This window comes from Melospiza georgiana, chromosome 24 (assembly GCF_028018845.1).
Source record: "Melospiza georgiana isolate bMelGeo1 chromosome 24, bMelGeo1.pri, whole genome shotgun sequence".
Taxonomy (NCBI): domain Eukaryota; kingdom Metazoa; phylum Chordata; class Aves; order Passeriformes; family Passerellidae; genus Melospiza; species Melospiza georgiana.
Window position 1 is genome coordinate 6406561 of NC_080453.1, and position 18039 is coordinate 6424599.

Consider the following 18039-nt stretch of genomic DNA (forward strand, 5'->3'; position numbering starts at 1 on the left):
GGGCAGCCATGGGACAGGGCCCTGCTTGCGGGTGGGGCCGCCGGGATGAGGTTTGCCCCGACAGAAGCGATGGAGCGGGCAGCGCTGGGGGCGAGCCCGGGCGCAGGGGCGAACCTGCCCCGCTGCTCTGGGGGCCGGGAGAGAGCCCAGCCCTGCCCGGCCCTGCCCTGCTATACCCAGCCCAGCCCTGCCCGGCCCTGCCCGGCCCTGCCCTGCTATACCCAGCCCAGCCCAGCCCAGCCCAGCCCAGTCCCCTCCCCGGACACAAAGAGGCACGCCGAGGGCATTGTCCACTTTTAATTGTTGTCAAAGGTTGTCTGGATGCATAACACTGTCACAAGGGCACAGAGCAGCGTGGTGCCGGCCGGGCCCGGGGACACTGGACACACGGACATGCGGGGGAACGTGGGCACCGGGAGCTGTGACACGGCTTCCCCCCAGCCCCGAGCCCCGCAGAGCATCCGCACGCCCGGCCGGCTCTATTTACAGTATTCACAGACGTTGTACCCAGCGAGTTAAATAACTACATCATTACACCACACGTCTGGGGCGGCTCCGGCAGGCTGCGAGGGTGGGCTGTCAGTCTGATAAGGTGCATGTTTAAAATAAAAAAAACCCAACAAAACGAAATAAAAACGAGAACGAAGAGAGGAGCCAGGCGTCCTCGCCGGGGCCCTGCAGCCCCCGGGCGCCCGGGAGGAGCAGCGAGGGTCGTGTTGTGACGACAGCTACAGATCTGCGTGGGCCACCGGGGTCAGGGCGCGGGCACTGGCCCCTGGGGACATCGGCCAGGCCCTCACAGCACCTCTGTGGGTGGGGAGAGCGCTGTGAGCTTGGGGTGCTCACAGCAGCGTCCCCCCACACCCCTCCCGCTGCTCACCTGTCACTTGCGGCGGCTTCACCACGGCCTGCTTGAGGAAGGGCTCCTTGTCACCAAAGGGGATGATGCTGCCGGGGCTGCCACCATGGTGGGACAGATCCCGCAGCTCCTTGGAGCCCTCGGTGCCCGAGAAGCCGTTCTCATGCTTGCCGGGCTGCATGCCGTTCACCAGGGCTGCCGCCTCCTTGGAGCTGCAGGATGGGAGGGCTGGGCTCAGCCCCGGCCCCGGTGCCCCCCGGCTCCCCCTCGGTGTCCCCATGCTCACCTTGGCTGCAGCCCCTCGCCCACCAAGCCCTTTGTTCCCCCCGGCGTCCCTGCACTTGGGGTCTCTGTCTCAGGGAGCTCCTCTGCCTTGGGGATTGGCCCCAGGTGCTTCTCGCGGCCTGAGGACAAGGCAGAACCTGGCTCAGCCATGGCCCGGGCCAGAGCATGGCTGGGGGAAGCAGCCCGGGGTGCCCACACACCTGGGACATCTTCCTGCTCGGCTGCTTTCCCGTTCACCACCTTCTTGTCGTCCTTCTTCTGCAGGGACAGGAGAGCTGTGAGAGGCTGCAGGCAGGGGCAGGAGGGCTCTGTCGAGTGCCCAAGTCCCCAGTGCCCCAGGACAGAGGACAGGCTCCCACCTTGGTGTCTGCTGCGTCCGACTTGCGCGTCCTCTTCATGATCTCCTCCAGGCGCTGCGGTCACACAGGGACTCACACACGGCCCTGACCACCCAGACCCGCCCTGGTGCCAGGCAGGATCCCTTCCAGGGAAAAACCTGCCGTGCCCCATGGCTGGAGATGCCCCCCAGCCTCACCTTCTTCCTCTCCAGCCGCTCCTGCTCCTCACGCTGGAAGTGCTTCTCCCGCTCCAGGCGCTGCCGCTCGGCCTCTTCGCGTGCCCGCACCTCGGCCTCTTCCTTCTGTGCCACAGCAGGGCAGGAAGGGATGAGATGTGATGGGGGAAAGGGATGGGGCAGGGACTGTGGGGATGTGCTGCCTGGACAGCTCAGCACAGCCCTGCCCCATGTTCCCTCCTGCCACCCTGGGCCTTGAGAAGCTGGGCTGGTTCTCACGAGAGTGAATCACAGGAGAACATCCCTGCCTTCCTCCCATCCCCGCCTTTGTCCCCCACCTCCTGCAGCCCCTTTCCCCCAAACTCTGTCACCCCCACCTGTCTCTGCAGCCGCTCCACCTCCTCTCGCTCAGCCCGGGCTCTCTCCTGGGCCTCTCGTTCCTCCTGCAGCCGCCGCTCCTCCTCCCGCTGCCGCGCCAGGGCCTCCCTCCGACTCTGCTCCTCGGCCGCCCGCTGTGCCCGCTCCTCCTGCGCCCGCCTGCGGGGAGGGAGCCCTGAGCACGGCCGGAGCACGGGGCTGGGGGCCAAGGGGACAACACCCACCTCTCCTGCTCCTCCTGCTCCCGGCGCTCCCGCTCCTCCCGCTCCCGCTGCTCCCGGGCCTGGCGGCGTTTCTCTGCCAACAGCCGGGCAGCCTCCTCCCGGTCCGTGGTGCCAGCCGGGGGTCTGGCTGGGGGGCTGGCTGGCACAGGACCGGAGACTGCAGGGACTGGGGGGCCTGGGGGAGGCAGGCAGTGTCAGGGCTGCTCTGGCTTCTCCCAGCCCTGCAGCTTCCCTGGTGACACTGCACCCACCTGCTGTCGGCTCTGCGGGCACCTTGGGGGGCTCAGGAAGGGCTGGGGGTGCCGGACCCCGCTCCTCCTCCTTCCTCTCCCTTGTCTTGGCCTGGCCCTCCTGCTCCCCCCGCTCCTCCCGAGCCCTGGCCCGCACCTTGGGGGAGGAATGGACGCTTCGAGGCAGGGGCGGCTTGTGGGGAGAGCTGAGGGCTGGGCTGGGGGACGCCGGGCGGGCCTTGGGGGTGGCAGGGGACGAGGGACGGTTCTTGGGGGTGGCAGGGGACGAGGGACGGTTCTTGGGGGTGGCAGGGGATGAGGGACGGTTCTTGGGGGTGGCAGGGGATGAAGGACGGTTCTTGGGTGCGGCAGGGGATGAGGTACGGTTCTTGGGGCCGGGGCTGCAAACAGAGCAAGAGACAGTGTTAGTGGGGCTGGGGCAGCCCTCGGGTTCCCCTGAGGCTGGGAAGCCTCAGGGTGGGTGGGGGTCCCGACCTGCTGTCAGCCGCAGGCAGGAGCCGGGGCTGTGCTGCCGGCAGTGACTGCCGCTTCCTGAGGCTGCGCTCGCGGGACAGGGCGCTGCGCTCCTTGGCATTCTCCCGATCCTTCTCCTTCTTCTCCTTCTTCTTCTGCTCCGGCCAAGGACAGACAGAGATGGCATCAGTGCTGGGCTTGGCGGGAAGCCATGCCGTGCCCCACAGCTGCCCTGGCACCGCGGGGAGGTGGCACTCACGGGCGAGGGCTCGGTCCTGCGGCGCGGTGTCACGTCGGGGCTGGCGGCGGCCGCCTTCCGGCGCTCCCAGCAGCGGTGCGGCAGGCGGTGGTTGTGGCAGGGGCTGAGGGGGCTGGCGGAGGCTGAGCGGGGGCACACGGGCACTGGGGGAGAGCGAGCAGGGTCAGGATGGAGCCCGGCACCAATGCCAGCTGCCCACTGACTGCAGGCTCCCTCATGCTGGTTGCCTGTGCCAGGAGCCGCGTGTCCCTGACCCCTGCGGCTCACCCTGCTCCTTGCCATTGCCAGCCAGCGTCACGGCGCTCCGGCTGCGCGCCAGGAAGGACAGGGTGGGCGTCATCAGCCGGTCCACGATGCTGCTCTCCCACGGGCTCAGCTGCAAGCTCCGGTCTGGGGAGGGAGAGGGGCCATTAGTGCACCACAAAGCTCCAGACTGCAGTCCTGCCCTCACAGCCGCCGCGGGGAGGGAGCAGCCATGGGTCTGCAGCAATACCACGGCGCATGCACAGTTCCAGGAGTGCCCAGAGCTTGGCTGTGCTGGGGAGGGGTCCCCACAGAGCCGAGCAGGATGAAGGGCCGTGCCCGTGGGTGGGTGTGGGTGTCTGTAGACGGCGCTGTGGCATGACGACAACGGTGCCCTTGTGTCCAGTGGACACCGCAGTCACCGTGTACCAGGTCTCACTCTGGTGACAGCAGCCCCCCTGCTCTGCCTTCTCCTTGTACCCAGCCATGGCACTCTTTTGTGCCCCTGTCCTGTGTGAGCAAGGCCCTGGCACGTGCCAGCTGCCTGGGGGACACCACAGTGTGCCCTCATCCCACGGGAGCTGTGCTAAATCACCAGGCCGGGATTACAGCACCCATGGAACGGCGATGGCTGGCCACACAGCTGGCTCAGCTGGGCACCAAGCTGAGCACACGTCACCAAACACCCTGTGGCGCACGGGAACCACCCATGGAGACAGGGCCCCTCTGCCCCTCTCCACTGGGCACCAGGCCAGGGGCAGCACCGGCTGCTGGGAGGGGAGAGCACAGAGCCATGGACGCTGCAGGGGGACAGGGTGGCAGGTCTGGCACGGGCGCAGGGAGATGCTGCTCCCACCGGGGCAGTGCTGACAGCCCCCAGGTGCCTGTCCCTGGGCTGAGCCCCCACAGGGCGGTGGGAGCTGCCTGCGTCACCACAGCCACCGGCGTCAGCTGCTCTGGCTATTTATACCCGTCCGGGAAGGCGCCCATCGCCAGGCAACCCCGAAACACAACAGCACTGGACACATCCCTCTGTTGGACACATCCCTCTGGCACGGCTGCAGCCCTGGGCAGCGCTCCCAGGGCCAGCATGACCTTGCAGCACCACCACGGCCACAGGGCTCTGTGGCACCCAGGAGCCTGAGGGGCGCTGGCACTGTGCCCAGCCCCAGGAGGGCAGGTGACAGGCAGCCCCTCTGCGGCTGCACCAGCACCCACCAGAGCTGCCCTGGGGCAGGGAGCCAAGCTCCCTGCTCATCCTGGCGCCCCATGGGGCTGCCATTCCTCCTCCTCCTCCTCTTCCTTCTCCTCCCAGCCCACACAGCCTCAAGGAGCCACCGGGCGGTTCCAGCCTCCTCCCCCAAACAGCAAACGGCTTCTCCTCTCTCCGCGGGCACCTGGGCGTGGGGGACCCTGGCATCGGGGGTCCCCAGCACTGGGCGGGGGCCTGGCTGTGCCCCCTGCGCTGGGGCAAACGCAAAGGGCTCTTACTTCTACTGGGAGAGTTCCAGAGGGTGGCGGAGGATTTGGAGAGCCGCTTGTTGATTATAGAGTCGACGTGTTTGGGGAGGTTTACAGCGGACACCGAGCACCGGCTCGCACCTGGAGGAGGGAAAAGACACAAGGGCATTAAGGTCCCGGGGCCGGGGCCAGGCCCCCCACATGCAGCATGCACGGACGTGCCAGGGCACTGGGGCAGAAGTGGAACGACCAGGGGAGATGCTGGAGTCCAGGGACACAGCACAGGATGGGACAGGAGATGCTGGAATCCAGGGACATGGTACAGTGTGGGGCAGGAGATGCTGGAATCCAGGGACACAACACAGAATGTGAGAGGAGATGCTGGAGTCTGGGGACACGGCACAGAGTGGGACAGGAGATGCTGGAATCCAGGGACACGGCACAGAGTGGGGCCAGAGGAGACACTGGTGTCTGGGGACACGACACACAGCACTGGCATTCAGTATGGCAGCGTCTGAACCCTGCAGGGTCATGCTGGGATCATGCAGGGATCTCATCCTCAGAGAGCCAGGGAGGCTCCCAGGCCCTGCTACAACAATTTTCCCAAACACAGTCCTGGGAATCAGGAGCGGGTGGCCGGGGACCTCGGCAGCACCAGGCGAGCATCCACCCTGGGGGAGCAGGGTGAGGACAGCAGGTCCAGACAGACAGAGACAACATCACACCGGTGCTGGGTCACTATGGCACTGCCAGGACAGGGCTGGTGGCTGGCAGCACCTCCACAGGTAGCTGGGATCTCCCCACCCTGCCTGGCTGCTCTGGACAAACAGCCAGGGAAGATCAGGGTTGGTGGAGACGGGAGATTGGTGAGTGACAGCTGGCAGCAGCTCCAGCAGCTCATCCCGATGGCAAGTGGCAGGGGAAGGTGTCCCCTTGCCAGACCCTGCCAGGTGCTGCACCAGAGACACCCTGAGCGTGCCACGAGCCACGTGCCAGAAGGTGGAGCCTGTACACACAGCCCAGCCAGGTACAGCCGGGCATGCAACACCTGAACACACAGCACTGGGCACACGGTGCCAGTGCACACAACACCTGTACACAGTCTGGCTGGGTACAGCCAGGAACACAATACCTGTAACAGCCCGGCCAGGTACAGCCAGGAACACAACACCTGCACACAGCCTGGCCAGGTACAGCCAGGAACCTGTACAAAGCCTGGCAAGGTACAGCCAGGAACACAACACCTGCACACAACTTGGCCAGGTACAGCCAGGGCCACTACAGCTGCCCCGTGGCACACGAAGGCCTGACAGTTCCTCTCAGTGCACTCCTCTATGTCACCATCCATGCCAGACAGTGATGGCACCTGCCAGCACAGCACAGCAGTCAGGGGACAGTGGAGACCTCCACTTGTCCAAGTGCTGAATCGTGCAGGGTGTCCCTAAGAAGCCCCCACGGAGCAGCACCAACTTCTGCAGCCACACATACAGCCATGGTCACCTCCAGACTGGACCTGGAGGGGCCAAGCACTGCCCCCACCCAGCTGGGGGACAAGGGGACACGCCACAGCACAGACCCCAACCAGAGCCTGCAGAGGCCTCGTGCAGCCCCACAGCCCTGGGGCCAGGGGCGCTTCACAGCTGCTGGACACCTGGCAGCGTGGCCATGGCATGCTGAGCAGCCAGGGCTGCCCCCAGGCAGGTCTCTGCGTGGAACAGGGACTGTGACACACAGCCTTCAGCTTACACCCAGCCCTACAGGAGCAGGGAACAGCCACGGGACCCCATCAGTCCCCAGCACAGCCCAGAGCGATGGCAGCATGCCCCACCAAGTGGGGCTGAGTTTGAGGGCTGGTAGAGAGATGCCCAGCTGCCCCCACAGCTGTCAGAGCCATGTGGGTCCCCAGGTACCTGTGCCCAGCCCACCAAGCGGGGCTGAGCTGGGTTTGAGGGCTGGCAGAGAGATGCCCAGCTGCCCCAGGGTGCCCAGGTGCCTGTGCCCAGCCCAGCACTCACCATCCTTGTGTGCAGGGGAGCCGTGGTGCAGGGCCCCAGCCCAGGACCACCGCTGCTGCCGGATCTCTGCCCACGTCTTCTTGACCGACCGCTGGATCGCTGCCTCGTAGCGCTCCTGCCCGAGGGAGAGGGACAGGCTGAGCCCAGCAGCTGAGGGAGCAGGGCTGGGGCCAGCCAGAGCCCCCCAGCATGAGGCCATGGCAGAGATTGGGGTGCTTGGAGGGGGACAGGACAGTGATGCCTGCCCTGGCCACAGCACGTGTGCTGAGAAGCTGGGCACAGCACAGGAAGGAGGGACAGCAGAGGATGGGTACAGCGGGCACCTCCCAAAGCAGCATCTCCTGAAGGGCTGCTGGAGCCACGAGAACTCCTCGGGGATCGCATCCCACGTGCCACCCCGGCCCCCTGATACCCATCCCCATCCCCACCTTATTCTTCTCCAGCTTCTGCCTCTGCCGCTCCTCCAGCACCGCCCGGCGCTTCTCCGCCCGCAGCCGCTGCTCCTCCAGCCGCTTGCGCCGCTCCTCCAGCTGCTTCTCCCGCAGCAGCCGCGCCTTCTCCTCCTTCTCCAGCCACAGCACCCGCTTGGCAGCTGCGGGGCACAGCGGCGGGGTGGCACCGGGGGCACAGCGCTGGGCAGCGCCGTGCCGGGACCGCGTGCCCATGCGGGTGGCGTGGGGCCACGGGCCGGCCGGGGCAGGCAGGGCAGGCAGCATCAGGGCCGGCCGGCGAGGGAGGGGTTTGGGCCAGGACAAAAGGAAGGCCGGGAGCCCGCCGGGAGCCCGCCGAGGCGCGCGGCGAACAATGGGGGAATGAGGGTGGAAAGAGCGCGGGGACAAGGAGGCCCCATGCTCAGCGCAGGGGCCCTGCTCGCCCGCTGCCCCGAGCCACTGCGGGGCTGCTGGGGCTGCCTGCACACGGCAGAGCCGGGGAACGGGGCTGGTGGCACCTGCAGGGAGCAACAGTGTGTGCTGGGGGGCCAGCAGCATGTCTGGGGGTCAGCAGAATGCCTGGGGGTCAGTGGTGTGTTGGGGGGTCAGCAGCGTACCCGGGGGTCAGCAGTGTGCCCAGGGGTCAGCAGCATGCTCGGGGGTCAGCAGTGTGCTGGGGAATCAGTGGTGTGCCCAGGGGTCAGCAGTGTGCCTGGGGGGGTCAGCAGTGTGCCTAAGGGTCACCATCATGTCTGGGGTCAGTGGTGTGCCTGGGGGTCAGTGGTGTGCCCAGGGGTCAGTGGTGTGCCCAGGGGTCAGTGCTGTGCCAGGGAATCAGCAGTGGGCCTGGTGGGCAGAGCTGCCAGCAGTGCAGTTCGCAGCATGCCTGGGGGTCAGTAATGTGCCTAAGGGTCAGTGGTGTGCCTGGGGGTCAGTGGTGTGCCCGGGGGTCAGCAGCATGTCTGGGGCACAGCAGTGTGCCTAGGGGTCAGTGCTGTGCCCAGGGGTCAGTGCTGTGCCAGGGAATCAGCGGTGTGCCTGGTGGGCAGAGCTGCCAGCAGTGCAGTTCGCACCCAGGCTCAGCTCACCACAGCTAATGGGATTGCCCATGACCCAGCAAAGCTCCTTAGCCCCTGCCTTCCCCCCCGCCACGCACTTTCCCTCCCAGCTCCATACCCAGGTACTTGGCCCGCTCCTCGCGCCGCTCCTTCGCCTGCTTGTGCCTTGCCTGGGCTTTCTGGGCATCTGCAGAGGGGAAACACCGTCAGGGCAGTGCCCAGCCCCACCAGGCATCGATGGTGCCCACGGGGTGCAGCATCACCGGAGCACCACAACCTCCTGGCACCCACCTTGCTTGGGCCGGGGACTGGCGGCAGGAGACGCTGAGGGGCGGCTGCTCCGGGGGCTCACGTCCTTTGAGGGCCCAGCTGTGGCACCCAGGGAGCTCTTGGCATCAGGAGGGGCCCCCTCGGTGGCAGCTGGGGCTGGGGGCTGGCTCCCGTGGGGCAGGGTCTCCACGGAGCACGGGGCAGCAGCGTGGGCAGGGACAGGCTGGCCAGGGGGGTGGGACAGCGCCTCTTCCTTGGGGTGCTCCATCCCTGGCGGCTTTGGGGGTCCAGGGGGGGACTGGTCACCCCGGGGGGGAACACTCTGTGCTGAGGGGACCGCAGTGGCAGGGCTGGGGGACACGGGCTGTGCTGGCAGTGCCACGGCTGGAGGGCCGGGTCGGTCACGCTGCAGAGGGCTGCTGTCAGAGAGGGGCATCACAGCCGGGGGGCACACGGGCTGGTGGGAGGGGGGCACGGCTGCAGGGACGGGTGGGATGATCTTCTCAGAGGGGCTGATGGCTGCAGGGACAGAGGGGCTGATGGCTGCAGGGACAGGATGGACAATCTTCTTCTCAGAGGGGCTGATGGCGGCAGGGACAGGAGGGACAATCTTCTTCTCAGAGGGGCTGATGGCTGCAGGGACAGAGGGGCTGATGGCTGCAGGGACGGGTGGGACGGTCTTTTCTGAGGGGATGACATCTGGAGGGCCCGGTCGGTCACGCTGGGGGAAGCTGCGCTCTCCCTGCAGGGCACCCCCAGGTGCAGGGGGTGGCACGGAGGGTGGGGGGACGCTGTCTCCCATCGGGGATGGTGGCTTCCCTGCAAGAGGGACAGAGCAGAACACAAGGTCACTCAGCTGGGGAAGCCTGTGGAAGACCCATCCTGCCCAAACACAGCCCTGTGCCCCCAAACACAACCTCGGGAGCAAGGCTGGGGAGGGCAGTGGGACCCCACCTCAGCCCTGCTGCTGTTGCCCCAATGCTGGGGGGACCCGCAGCGGGTGCCAGGCGCTGGGCACACAATGCACAGAGGGACAGCCGGGCTCCGCCAGGCACTGCCACCACAAAGCTGCCCTTCATCCCCTGGCAGCTGCCACCCGTGGGGGCACACGGGGCCAGAGACCCCCCAGGGGCACAGGGACCCACAGAGTCCCCTGCCACTGTCCCCAGGGCACGAGGACGTCGAGGCTTCCGCGGCACGGCCGGAGGCAGGATGGGCGCGGGCCTGGCCTGACGTCACCGTGACAGCCCTGACAGCCCGTGGCCCCCACGGACCCGCAGCCATGAACTCATGGCCCAGGAATGCACACCAGGCTGCCAGACAGAGCCCCCTCCCCGCGTGGGGCCGGCAGCCTGGGGGGTGTCCCCTGTTCTGGGTGACCCCTGGGCACCCTGAGCACAGCCCAAGGTGGTGCCAGCGCCTGGCAGTGCCATGGCACGTGCCCTCTGTAGAAGTGGTGTCAGGAGTGTCCACAGTGACAACGGTGGTGGTGACTCCCCCAGCCCCCATTATCAGCCCTCTGCAAACAAACCCTTCAGTACTTGCCAGGATCCCAACTCCAACCCCCATGCAGTGACAGCACTGTCACTCCTGGCCAGGATGATGCCAGACCCACCCCAGGACACACAGGTCCAGCCCCACGGACAGCACTGCAGCGAGCCCCTGGTTGCAGGGGGGGATGGCAGAACCCCAGTGACCAGCAGCCACCACCAGCTGATGTCACACACGGCTCAGCCGTGTTTGCAGAGCTCTCCACAACCCTCAGCGAGGGGCAAAGCGTGGGCTCTGCAAACACAGCCGGCGCCGCTCCTCGCCCATCCCACGGCTCCTCACCCACCCTAGAGCTCCTCACCCACCCCGTGCTGCAGTGCTCCAAGCCAGGGTCAGCCCAGGCTGCCCAAACAGGCACTGGGCACTGCCAGCCTCCTGCACTGACAGCATGGGCACACCCCGTGTCCCCTGGTCCCCGGAGAGGGGCTGGGGGTGCTGCTGCAGCCCCCAGGGCAGGGCAGTGCCAGCAGGGCTCCCCCACCCTGGACTCGGTGGGGACACAGGCAGCCCCGGCCCCCCCGCAGACCTTCCGGGTATTTAGTGCTGCAGGAAGCCAGCCCATCCCCTGGCCCCGATCCTGCACATCCCATGTCCCCAGCGCTGCGCCCTGCGAGGCAGCCATCGGCCTGGTGAGGGGCTGGGACTGGGGGGTGCCCTGCTCTGTCCCCCCGGGGCTGCCTCAGATGGGCAGCCACAGGCAGCAGGGCTTGGCAGCCGCCAGGTGCCCGATCCCGGGATGGCACCTGCAGTGTCACCGCGTGTGTACCAGCTGGGAGGGGTGACCACTATGGTGGCACAGCCAAGCGCTGCCCACAGGGTGTGAAAGCATCAAGGCCAGGCTGATCCCCTGAGCAGATGGAAATACCTCAGAGAGCCCTGGGCGTGTGGGAAGCACTGGCAGGGGACAGTGGGCGCTCCTGCCACTCCACACAGCCAGGCACAGAGCCCTGGGCAGCCCTGCCCCATGGCCAGAGAGACAACAGCACCTGTGGCCAGGGCAGGGCTGTGGGCACGGCCAAGCCCCCCAAGGTGGGGCAGGGAGGGCTGCCACCATCTGTCCCTGTCGCTGCTCCAGCACGGCAGCTGCCCTGAAACCCAACGCTGCCTGCGCCCAGGCGGCGCGGGCGTCCCCTCTCCCCCGGCCGGGGCATTCCACACGGATTAGCTCCCGTCCCCCCAGACACGCAGGCACGGCTGCCCTGCAGCACCCAGCCCCGCGGCGCTGCCACCAGCACAGTGCTGCCCTCAATGCCACAGCACCCAGCCCGTCCTGCTCTCCCACGGGTGCCTTTGGCACTGGTGCCACCAGCGGCACGGCCAGCGCGGCAGTGCCCGGCGCAGCGCGGCTCCTTGGCCGGCACATGGCCGGGGATGCTCAGCCAGGCGCAGGCAGATCCCGGTGCCGTGAAGCGAGAGCACATCGAGGCCCGTGGGCGCTGCTCGGACCGGCGGCCCTCGTTAACTGTCCCTGCAGGGCACTGCCCAAAAGGACGGGGGGGCAGCGCCCGGTGTCACCTCAGCTCCCCTCAGCTCCGGATCCTTTGTGTTCCTGCTCTGCAGCACAGCCAGGGCAGCCACAGGCAGCTCCATGTGCAGTGCCCAGCAGGGCACGGGGCATCAGCAGGGCTGATGGTGCACTGGAGGTCATTGCTGAGCAGTGAAAGCCACCCAGAGGTGCTGGCGTCACAGTGCCCAGCCAGCCTGGCCATTGCACATCCCTGCTGTGCCAAGGACGAGACCCTGAGGCCAGCCCAAAAAGCCACTGCTGGCCCTGCAGGGCTGCTCCCCACAGCCCTGGGGACATCCATGTGTGCAATGCACCCTCAGGCCCTCCCTGGTGCAGCTGTTCCCAGCTGCCTCCCCTGCCTTGACAGCAGCCCCATGGGGATGGGTTCCTGAGTCTCTCCTTGCCGTGGCCACAGAGCAGGGATGGCTCTGTGGGTGCTGGTGTCCATTCTGCCTGAGGCCACCACAGCACTGTGGCATGCACCAGCATGCTCCAAGCCCTGAGGGTGCTCCAAGCCCCAGTGCTGCCCCTGATCCCACCCCCAGCTCCACACTCAGACGTGCCTTGGGGCTGAGCCCTGCCCTGTCCCACCCAGCTCCTGGGATATCCTGTGCTGCAGCAACCCCCACACCTGGATGACAGGGGCAGTGAGCAAGTGCTCCTGACACATCCCTGGAACGTCCACAGCACATTCCCAACACGTCCCCACTATTCAGCACTGACACGCAGCCTCAGTGCTGGCTCACATGCCTGGGCAGGGAGATATGGGCAATGCCAGCAGCCCCTGCTTTAGGAGTGGCCTGTGCCACCCTGGCAGCTGCCATCAGCAATGACACCCTGTCCTCAGCGGGGACAGCCACCTGCAGCCTGTCCCCAGGCACACAGGCACTGTCACCATGGCTGGCTCCTCTCCCCGCCACCTTGGAGCCAGTGAAACACAGCTGGCAGCTGCCAGGCTTCAGCCACAGTGCCCCACCAGTGCCCACAGCCCTGCTTCGGGCACAGGCTGGGGCAGGGCAGGAGGGGACAGGCAGAGGGCCCCAGGTGCCAGGCAGGAGAAAGAGGCATATCCAGCCTCCCTTCCCAGGGTTTCTGTGCTGCCAAGGCTCTGGAACAGGGGTATGGGGGCGGCCATGGGGGAGCTGCACCAGCCCCTGGGCCAGGACAGGGGTCACTGAGCTCCCAGAGCCAGCAGTGACGTGCCGAGCTGGAGAGCAGCAAGGGGAACTTGGGATCTTGTGGCGAGAGCAAGGCCAGAGCCAGGGGGTTTCCAGGGTTTAAAACACACACGAAGGAAAGAGCTGGAGCCGCAGCTGCCCCAGCACCCCCAGAGCAAACCGTGGCTGTGGTCACAGTGCAAGCCCAAGCAGCCCGAGGGCAGGGGCAGCAACACCTGCCCACCATCCATCTGGCACGCTGGCAGTGGCGACAGGAGGTGCCCTCGTCCTTGGGGCGACCCGTGCGGCGCCACCGGTGCCCAGGGCAGCCAGCCCAGGCGCGCTCCTGAAAACCCGTCTGCTACCACCGTGCTGGGAAACAGAAACCTGGCTGGAAGGCAGGGCATGGGGCTCCGAGCCTGCCAGCATCCAGCCCCTTGGGGAGCAGGTCAGCACCCCCAAAAAACAGGTCCTGTGCCTCACAACACGGATGTGGCACCTACCAGGGCTGGGGCCGTGCAGGATCCAGCTCTGTTCCCAGCAGGCTGCCTGTGGGGCTGCCCGACCCTGCTCAGAGCCCTCCAAGGAGCGAGAGCTGTGCTAACTATTTTGGACATGGCACCACGGGACTGTCACATCACCGCTCTGCACATCGCATCACGTTGCTCTGACGGTTTCGCAGCAGCGGCTCCCGCGCTGGGAGAACTCCCGAGCTGCTGCTCCCAAACACGGCACTGGCGGGCAACCAGCTCGCCCTCCCTCTCCTCCGAGCCAAGGGAGAAGGGCTGGAGAAGCTGGGGGAAACCTGGATAAGGACAAACCTCCGCCTGCTCCCTGCCTTGGTCCTCATCCCTCTGTGCACTGCATCCCTCTGCCCACCTGGGCAGCGCCGCAGGTCACACCCTGCCCTGGCTGCCCTTCAGGAGTTTCTAGCCTCCAGTGCCACTGGCTGCCCCACACATGGTGGGTCCTGGTCCCTTGAGTGAAATCCCATCCGTGCTGGTGGCTCCGACATCAGGACAGCAGGACAGGAAGCAGCCCGGGCTGCCCAGTCATGCAGGTCACCCACACGGGACAGGGCAGGGATGGTCCCTGAAGGAGGACACGGTGCAAAACCGCCCGTGCTCCTTCAGCACCATTCTGTGCTCACGGGAGAGCAGCCAGTGACCCACAGGGTGGCGGGGAGCAGCCAGCCCTGGTCCCCGGGCCGCCACAGCATCGAGCGGGCAGGCCAGGGCGGGCGGGAAGGCGGCGGGGACAGACAGCGGGACTCAGACAACATGTCTGGCGCAGGACGCGTCCTTCGGGCAGCGATGGCAGGAGCCGCGGCCGCCTGGTGCGGGAGCCGCCGGTTTCCAGCATCGCCGGGAGCCGCAGCCATCCCTCCCTCCCCGTCCGCGGGCCCGGGCGATGGAGCGCTGGGGCCGAGGGGGAGGGGAGCCGCCTCTCCTCTTCCTCCCGCGGTGGGAAGCGGCTCCGCGGAGCTCTGCTTAGTCACAGCGAGCGCTGCGCTGGAGCCCCGAGAGGCAGCGCCAGCCCCGGCCCCGAGCGCGGCCCCGCCGCCGCCGCCGCCCTGCCCGGTTCATCCCGGGGCAGCGGGACCGGCCCTGCCGGGACGAGCCGCGAGCCCACGCGGCGGGGAGGGGGGCAGCGGGTGCCTCCCACCGCGGGCATCGCCCACCGGCCGGCGGGGACGAGCCGGGGCGGCGCCGGCGCCGCCACCCCCAGCGCTTCCCAAGGGCAGCCCCGCTGCACCCCCCCGGCGGCGGGGCCGGGGCCGCTCCGGCCCTCCCCAAGATGGAAGGGCCGTGCCCGGGCTTTGTCCCTCCCGGGAAGCCTCCCCGGCCCCGGCAGCGCGTTCCCCCCCCCTCGCCCCCCCCCAGCTCCCCGGGCCGCCGCCCCGCTCCGCTCCGCTCCGCCGCATTCCGCGCCCCCGGCCGCCGCATCTCCGCCGGCACGGCGGGCCGCATCCCGCACCCCGGCAGACCCCGCAGCCCCGGGCCGCATCCCGCAGCCCCGGGCCGCACCCGCACTCCCACTCCCTGCGGCCCCGCGGGGCGGGAGGGGGCCCGGGCACCCCCCGGAGCCGGTACCGGCGCCGCCGCCGCCGCCGCGGATCCTTACCGAGGGGCTGGGGCTGGGGCCGGGGCTGCGGCTCCCGCCCGGCGCAGCTCCGCTCCATGGCGCGGCAGGCGCAGGGGCTGGCCCAGCCCCGCTCCCCCCGGCCCGCGGGGGAGGACGCTCGGCGCTCCCCGCCCCGGCCCCGCGGCCCCGGCCGGGGGGAGCGGCCGGGGGATGCTCCGCCTCGCCCCGGCTCCAGACGCGGCCCCGCAGCCCCGAGCCGGCGCCGCTCCTCCCGCAGCCGCTGCTGGGACCCCGCGCCCGTCACCCCCGCCTCGGGCCTGTCCCCGCAGCGCTCAGCATCCCCCAGCTCTGCTCGGCCACTCGCCCGCCTCCAGCCCCTGCTCTCCCAGATTTTGGGGCTCGCACACACATTTTACGATGCTCCGGTCACGCGCGAAGCAAACACGCCCCGCCCCGAGCAGCAGGGCGATGCACAGCCAGCACCACCCGGAGCGGCTGCCCCAGCCTCAGGCACCCCAAAAAGACACCGATTTCCCGTTTCCGAGCCCCACCTCAGCTGTTGGAGAGGCCTCGGAGCTGCTGCTCCCCCGCTCCCCGGCACACGTGAGCCTGAGTCACCGCCAGCAGCCGCCTCCGCTGGCGGGGCTTCCCCCCGCCCGCATCCCGCATCCCGCATCCCTCATCCCACCCTGCCCCGGTAACCGGCACACAACAGAGGCCTCTCCCGCTCCCCGGGCAGCAGCAGCGGCCCCCGCTCAGCGCTGGAACCCCTTTGGGCCCTGCTTGGACGGGAATGCAGCGGCACGGCCGGGGTAGGGACGAGTGGGCAGCACCAGCTGCGGAAGGAGCACGGCTCCAGGCGCTGCAGGGGCACCGGGAGGCAGGGACGTGTCCTTGTCCGCCTCGTGGCCAGCCTGCTCCAGGCATCCCGCAGCGTGCCCGGCTCTGGGTGTGTGGATGAACCAAGTTAGTTATCTGCGGGCAGCACCCATCAGAGATGCCTGGTTTGGGGATGATGTCACCGCAGGCCAGGAGATCCCCTGCCACTCATCCTCCCTCACCTACCAGGCAAACAGGTTTACCGAAATCCCAGCCCTTTTCCTTGCAAGTGCATTCTCCTGAGTCAGGGATGAGGAGCTCCTCAGCAGACGGGGCGGCCCCGCTCTGTGATGCTGCAGGGGTAGCCCTACACCCCAAATCACCCTAAAATCATCACCCTCCTACAGCTTCTAGCCCTACACCCTCTCACCTGGCTCAGACAGAGCAGAGGCTTCCTGAAACTCCCACAGCCTCACCTGCCAGCTGACTCCCCAGCAGGGAATGCTGCACGGCCAAGCCTCAGCTCTGGGAGCTGGGCACCCCAGGAGGATGGCAGGGAGAGCAATGTCCCAACAAACCCACAAAGCCAGGATATGCCCTGGCACAGGAAAGGGGAACAGCCCCACTCACATTGTTGGATGGCTGAGCCTCCAAGGGGCTGCAGCAGCCCCACAGCTCTGTATTTCCATGGCACACACGGGATCTGGCAGAACGGGACTGGAGCCACTCCATGACATGCTCCAAGGGTCCCACAGCATCACCTGGAGCAGATGAGCATCTCAGGGCTCTGGGACAGCCTGGCACTGGATCCAGCCATGTCCATGGGCCTTCTCCCTGCACTGGGGTCAGTCTGGAGCTGACTGAGGTGAGGAAGGGGCAGCCGTGGGTGTACAGGGCCTGTGGCCGTGCTCCAACAGTGCAGCATGAGAGGGCTCGTGAATGCCACACCAGCCCAAGTCGATGGGCTTATACAAGCAGGGATTGATCAGTCACTGCTGCAGGCAGAGCCCTGCTGTGTTGGGGTTCCTGGGTCCTGCCCCGCCGTTCCCGTGGCGCTGGGAACGGCTGCCCCCCCTGAGCTGATGGAAAATCCGATGAGCTCATGATGAGCACGGCACCCAGCCCTGGCTGCTGCATGCCCCAGCACTCCCTGTGCTCCTCAGCCCTGCAGCATGGGGTGCAACACTGCCAGGGCTCTGTCAGGCCAGTCTGGGCAGGGGGATGCGCCCTCGGACCCAACACCTGGCCCTGACACCGACTGTAGGGACCCAAAGGGAGCAGCACCCCAAAGTCAAAGGATAACTCCAGCCGCAGCTCAGCCCTGTCAGCGGGAGCTGACACTGTGCAAGCCTGGGAGCAAACAGGGATAAGGATGGCAAACAAACCCTGCCAGCACCTCTGAGCAAAGTACTGCCTGGGACACCCCATCCCACCCATTTCTACCTGCTCCCTATCCCTCTGCTCCCATCTCTCTCCTCAGCCCCAGGACTTTGCCCTGGCCCCAGGCTGCTCCCACCCTGCTGCTCTGACACGGTGCCCACGAGGGCTGCTCTGAATCCCTGTCCCCAAAGCACTCCAGCTGATTCCCTCTGGCCATGGGGCAGTGACCCAACAGGACCCTGAGGACGAGTGTCTGTCCCTGTGTCCTGTCCTGGGGTGGGTGGATGCAATAGGAACCCATCTCCAGCAGCATGTCAGGGCAACAACCAGACCCCCAGCACGCTGCCATGGGGCTACACCACTGCCCATGGCAAATCCCAGCTGCTGCAGGACAATCCCCTGTGGCTGCCAGTGACAAATGGGCCAGCAATGGGCTGAGCCACAGCGGGCTGCGCCCTGCCCTGCCGCAGCTCGCGCCTGCTCTGTAATTATCCCAAGCCGCATCTGTAATTAGTGTCCTGATGTCATGGGGTCAGGCCTGGGCAGCCCCACGCGCTCCCCGCCGCCCCCACCTTGGCCTCCGGCCTTGGGGCTGGAGGAGATCACAGCCTTCCAACACCATCCGGAGGAGTTCCTGCCCAGCTCCGGCTCCCCGCCAGCATTGCTGCCGGAATCGCATCGCAGCGCTGCTCCACAGCCCCCGAGCTGCTGCAGGGCTGAATCTGTCCCTGGGGCCAGCGCAGGGCTCCGTGCCTCCAACCACCGCCCCCTTCCCTGCAGCATCCTGGCCTGGGAAGGAAAAGGGCCAGCCCCTGCCCTGCCGAGCCTCGCAGGGCTGC

General features: G+C 67.5%; 1 protein-coding gene across 5 annotated transcripts; it reads right to left on the reverse strand.

Annotated features, from left to right (window-relative positions):
* Positions 1-282: 282 nt before the first annotated feature.
* On the reverse strand, positions 283-15615 carry MAP7D1 (MAP7 domain containing 1). 5 transcript variants are annotated; one of them, XM_058040436.1, is made up of 18 exons: positions 15553-15615; positions 8723-9520; positions 8550-8618; positions 7371-7534; positions 6943-7057; positions 4958-5068; positions 3491-3613; positions 3224-3366; positions 2986-3119; positions 2512-2891; positions 2261-2435; positions 2036-2195; positions 1680-1784; positions 1504-1557; positions 1345-1402; positions 1146-1263; positions 881-1071; positions 283-807 (listed from the first exon to the last, which is right to left on the reverse strand). In XM_058040436.1, the coding sequence occupies exons 2-18, from the start codon at positions 9501-9503 to the stop codon at positions 797-799; spliced, it is 2892 nt and encodes a 963-aa protein (XP_057896419.1). In that variant the 5' UTR covers positions 9504-9520; positions 15553-15615; the 3' UTR covers positions 283-796. The 5 variants fall into 5 exon arrangements, with proteins under 5 accessions (XP_057896419.1, XP_057896421.1, XP_057896418.1 ...); XM_058040438.1 differs by lacking the exon at positions 15553-15615 and adding an exon at positions 15411-15536; XM_058040435.1 differs by lacking the exon at positions 15553-15615 and adding an exon at positions 15041-15132 and having other exon boundaries at positions 2261-2426.
* Between the last annotated feature and the right edge of the window lie 2424 nt (positions 15616-18039).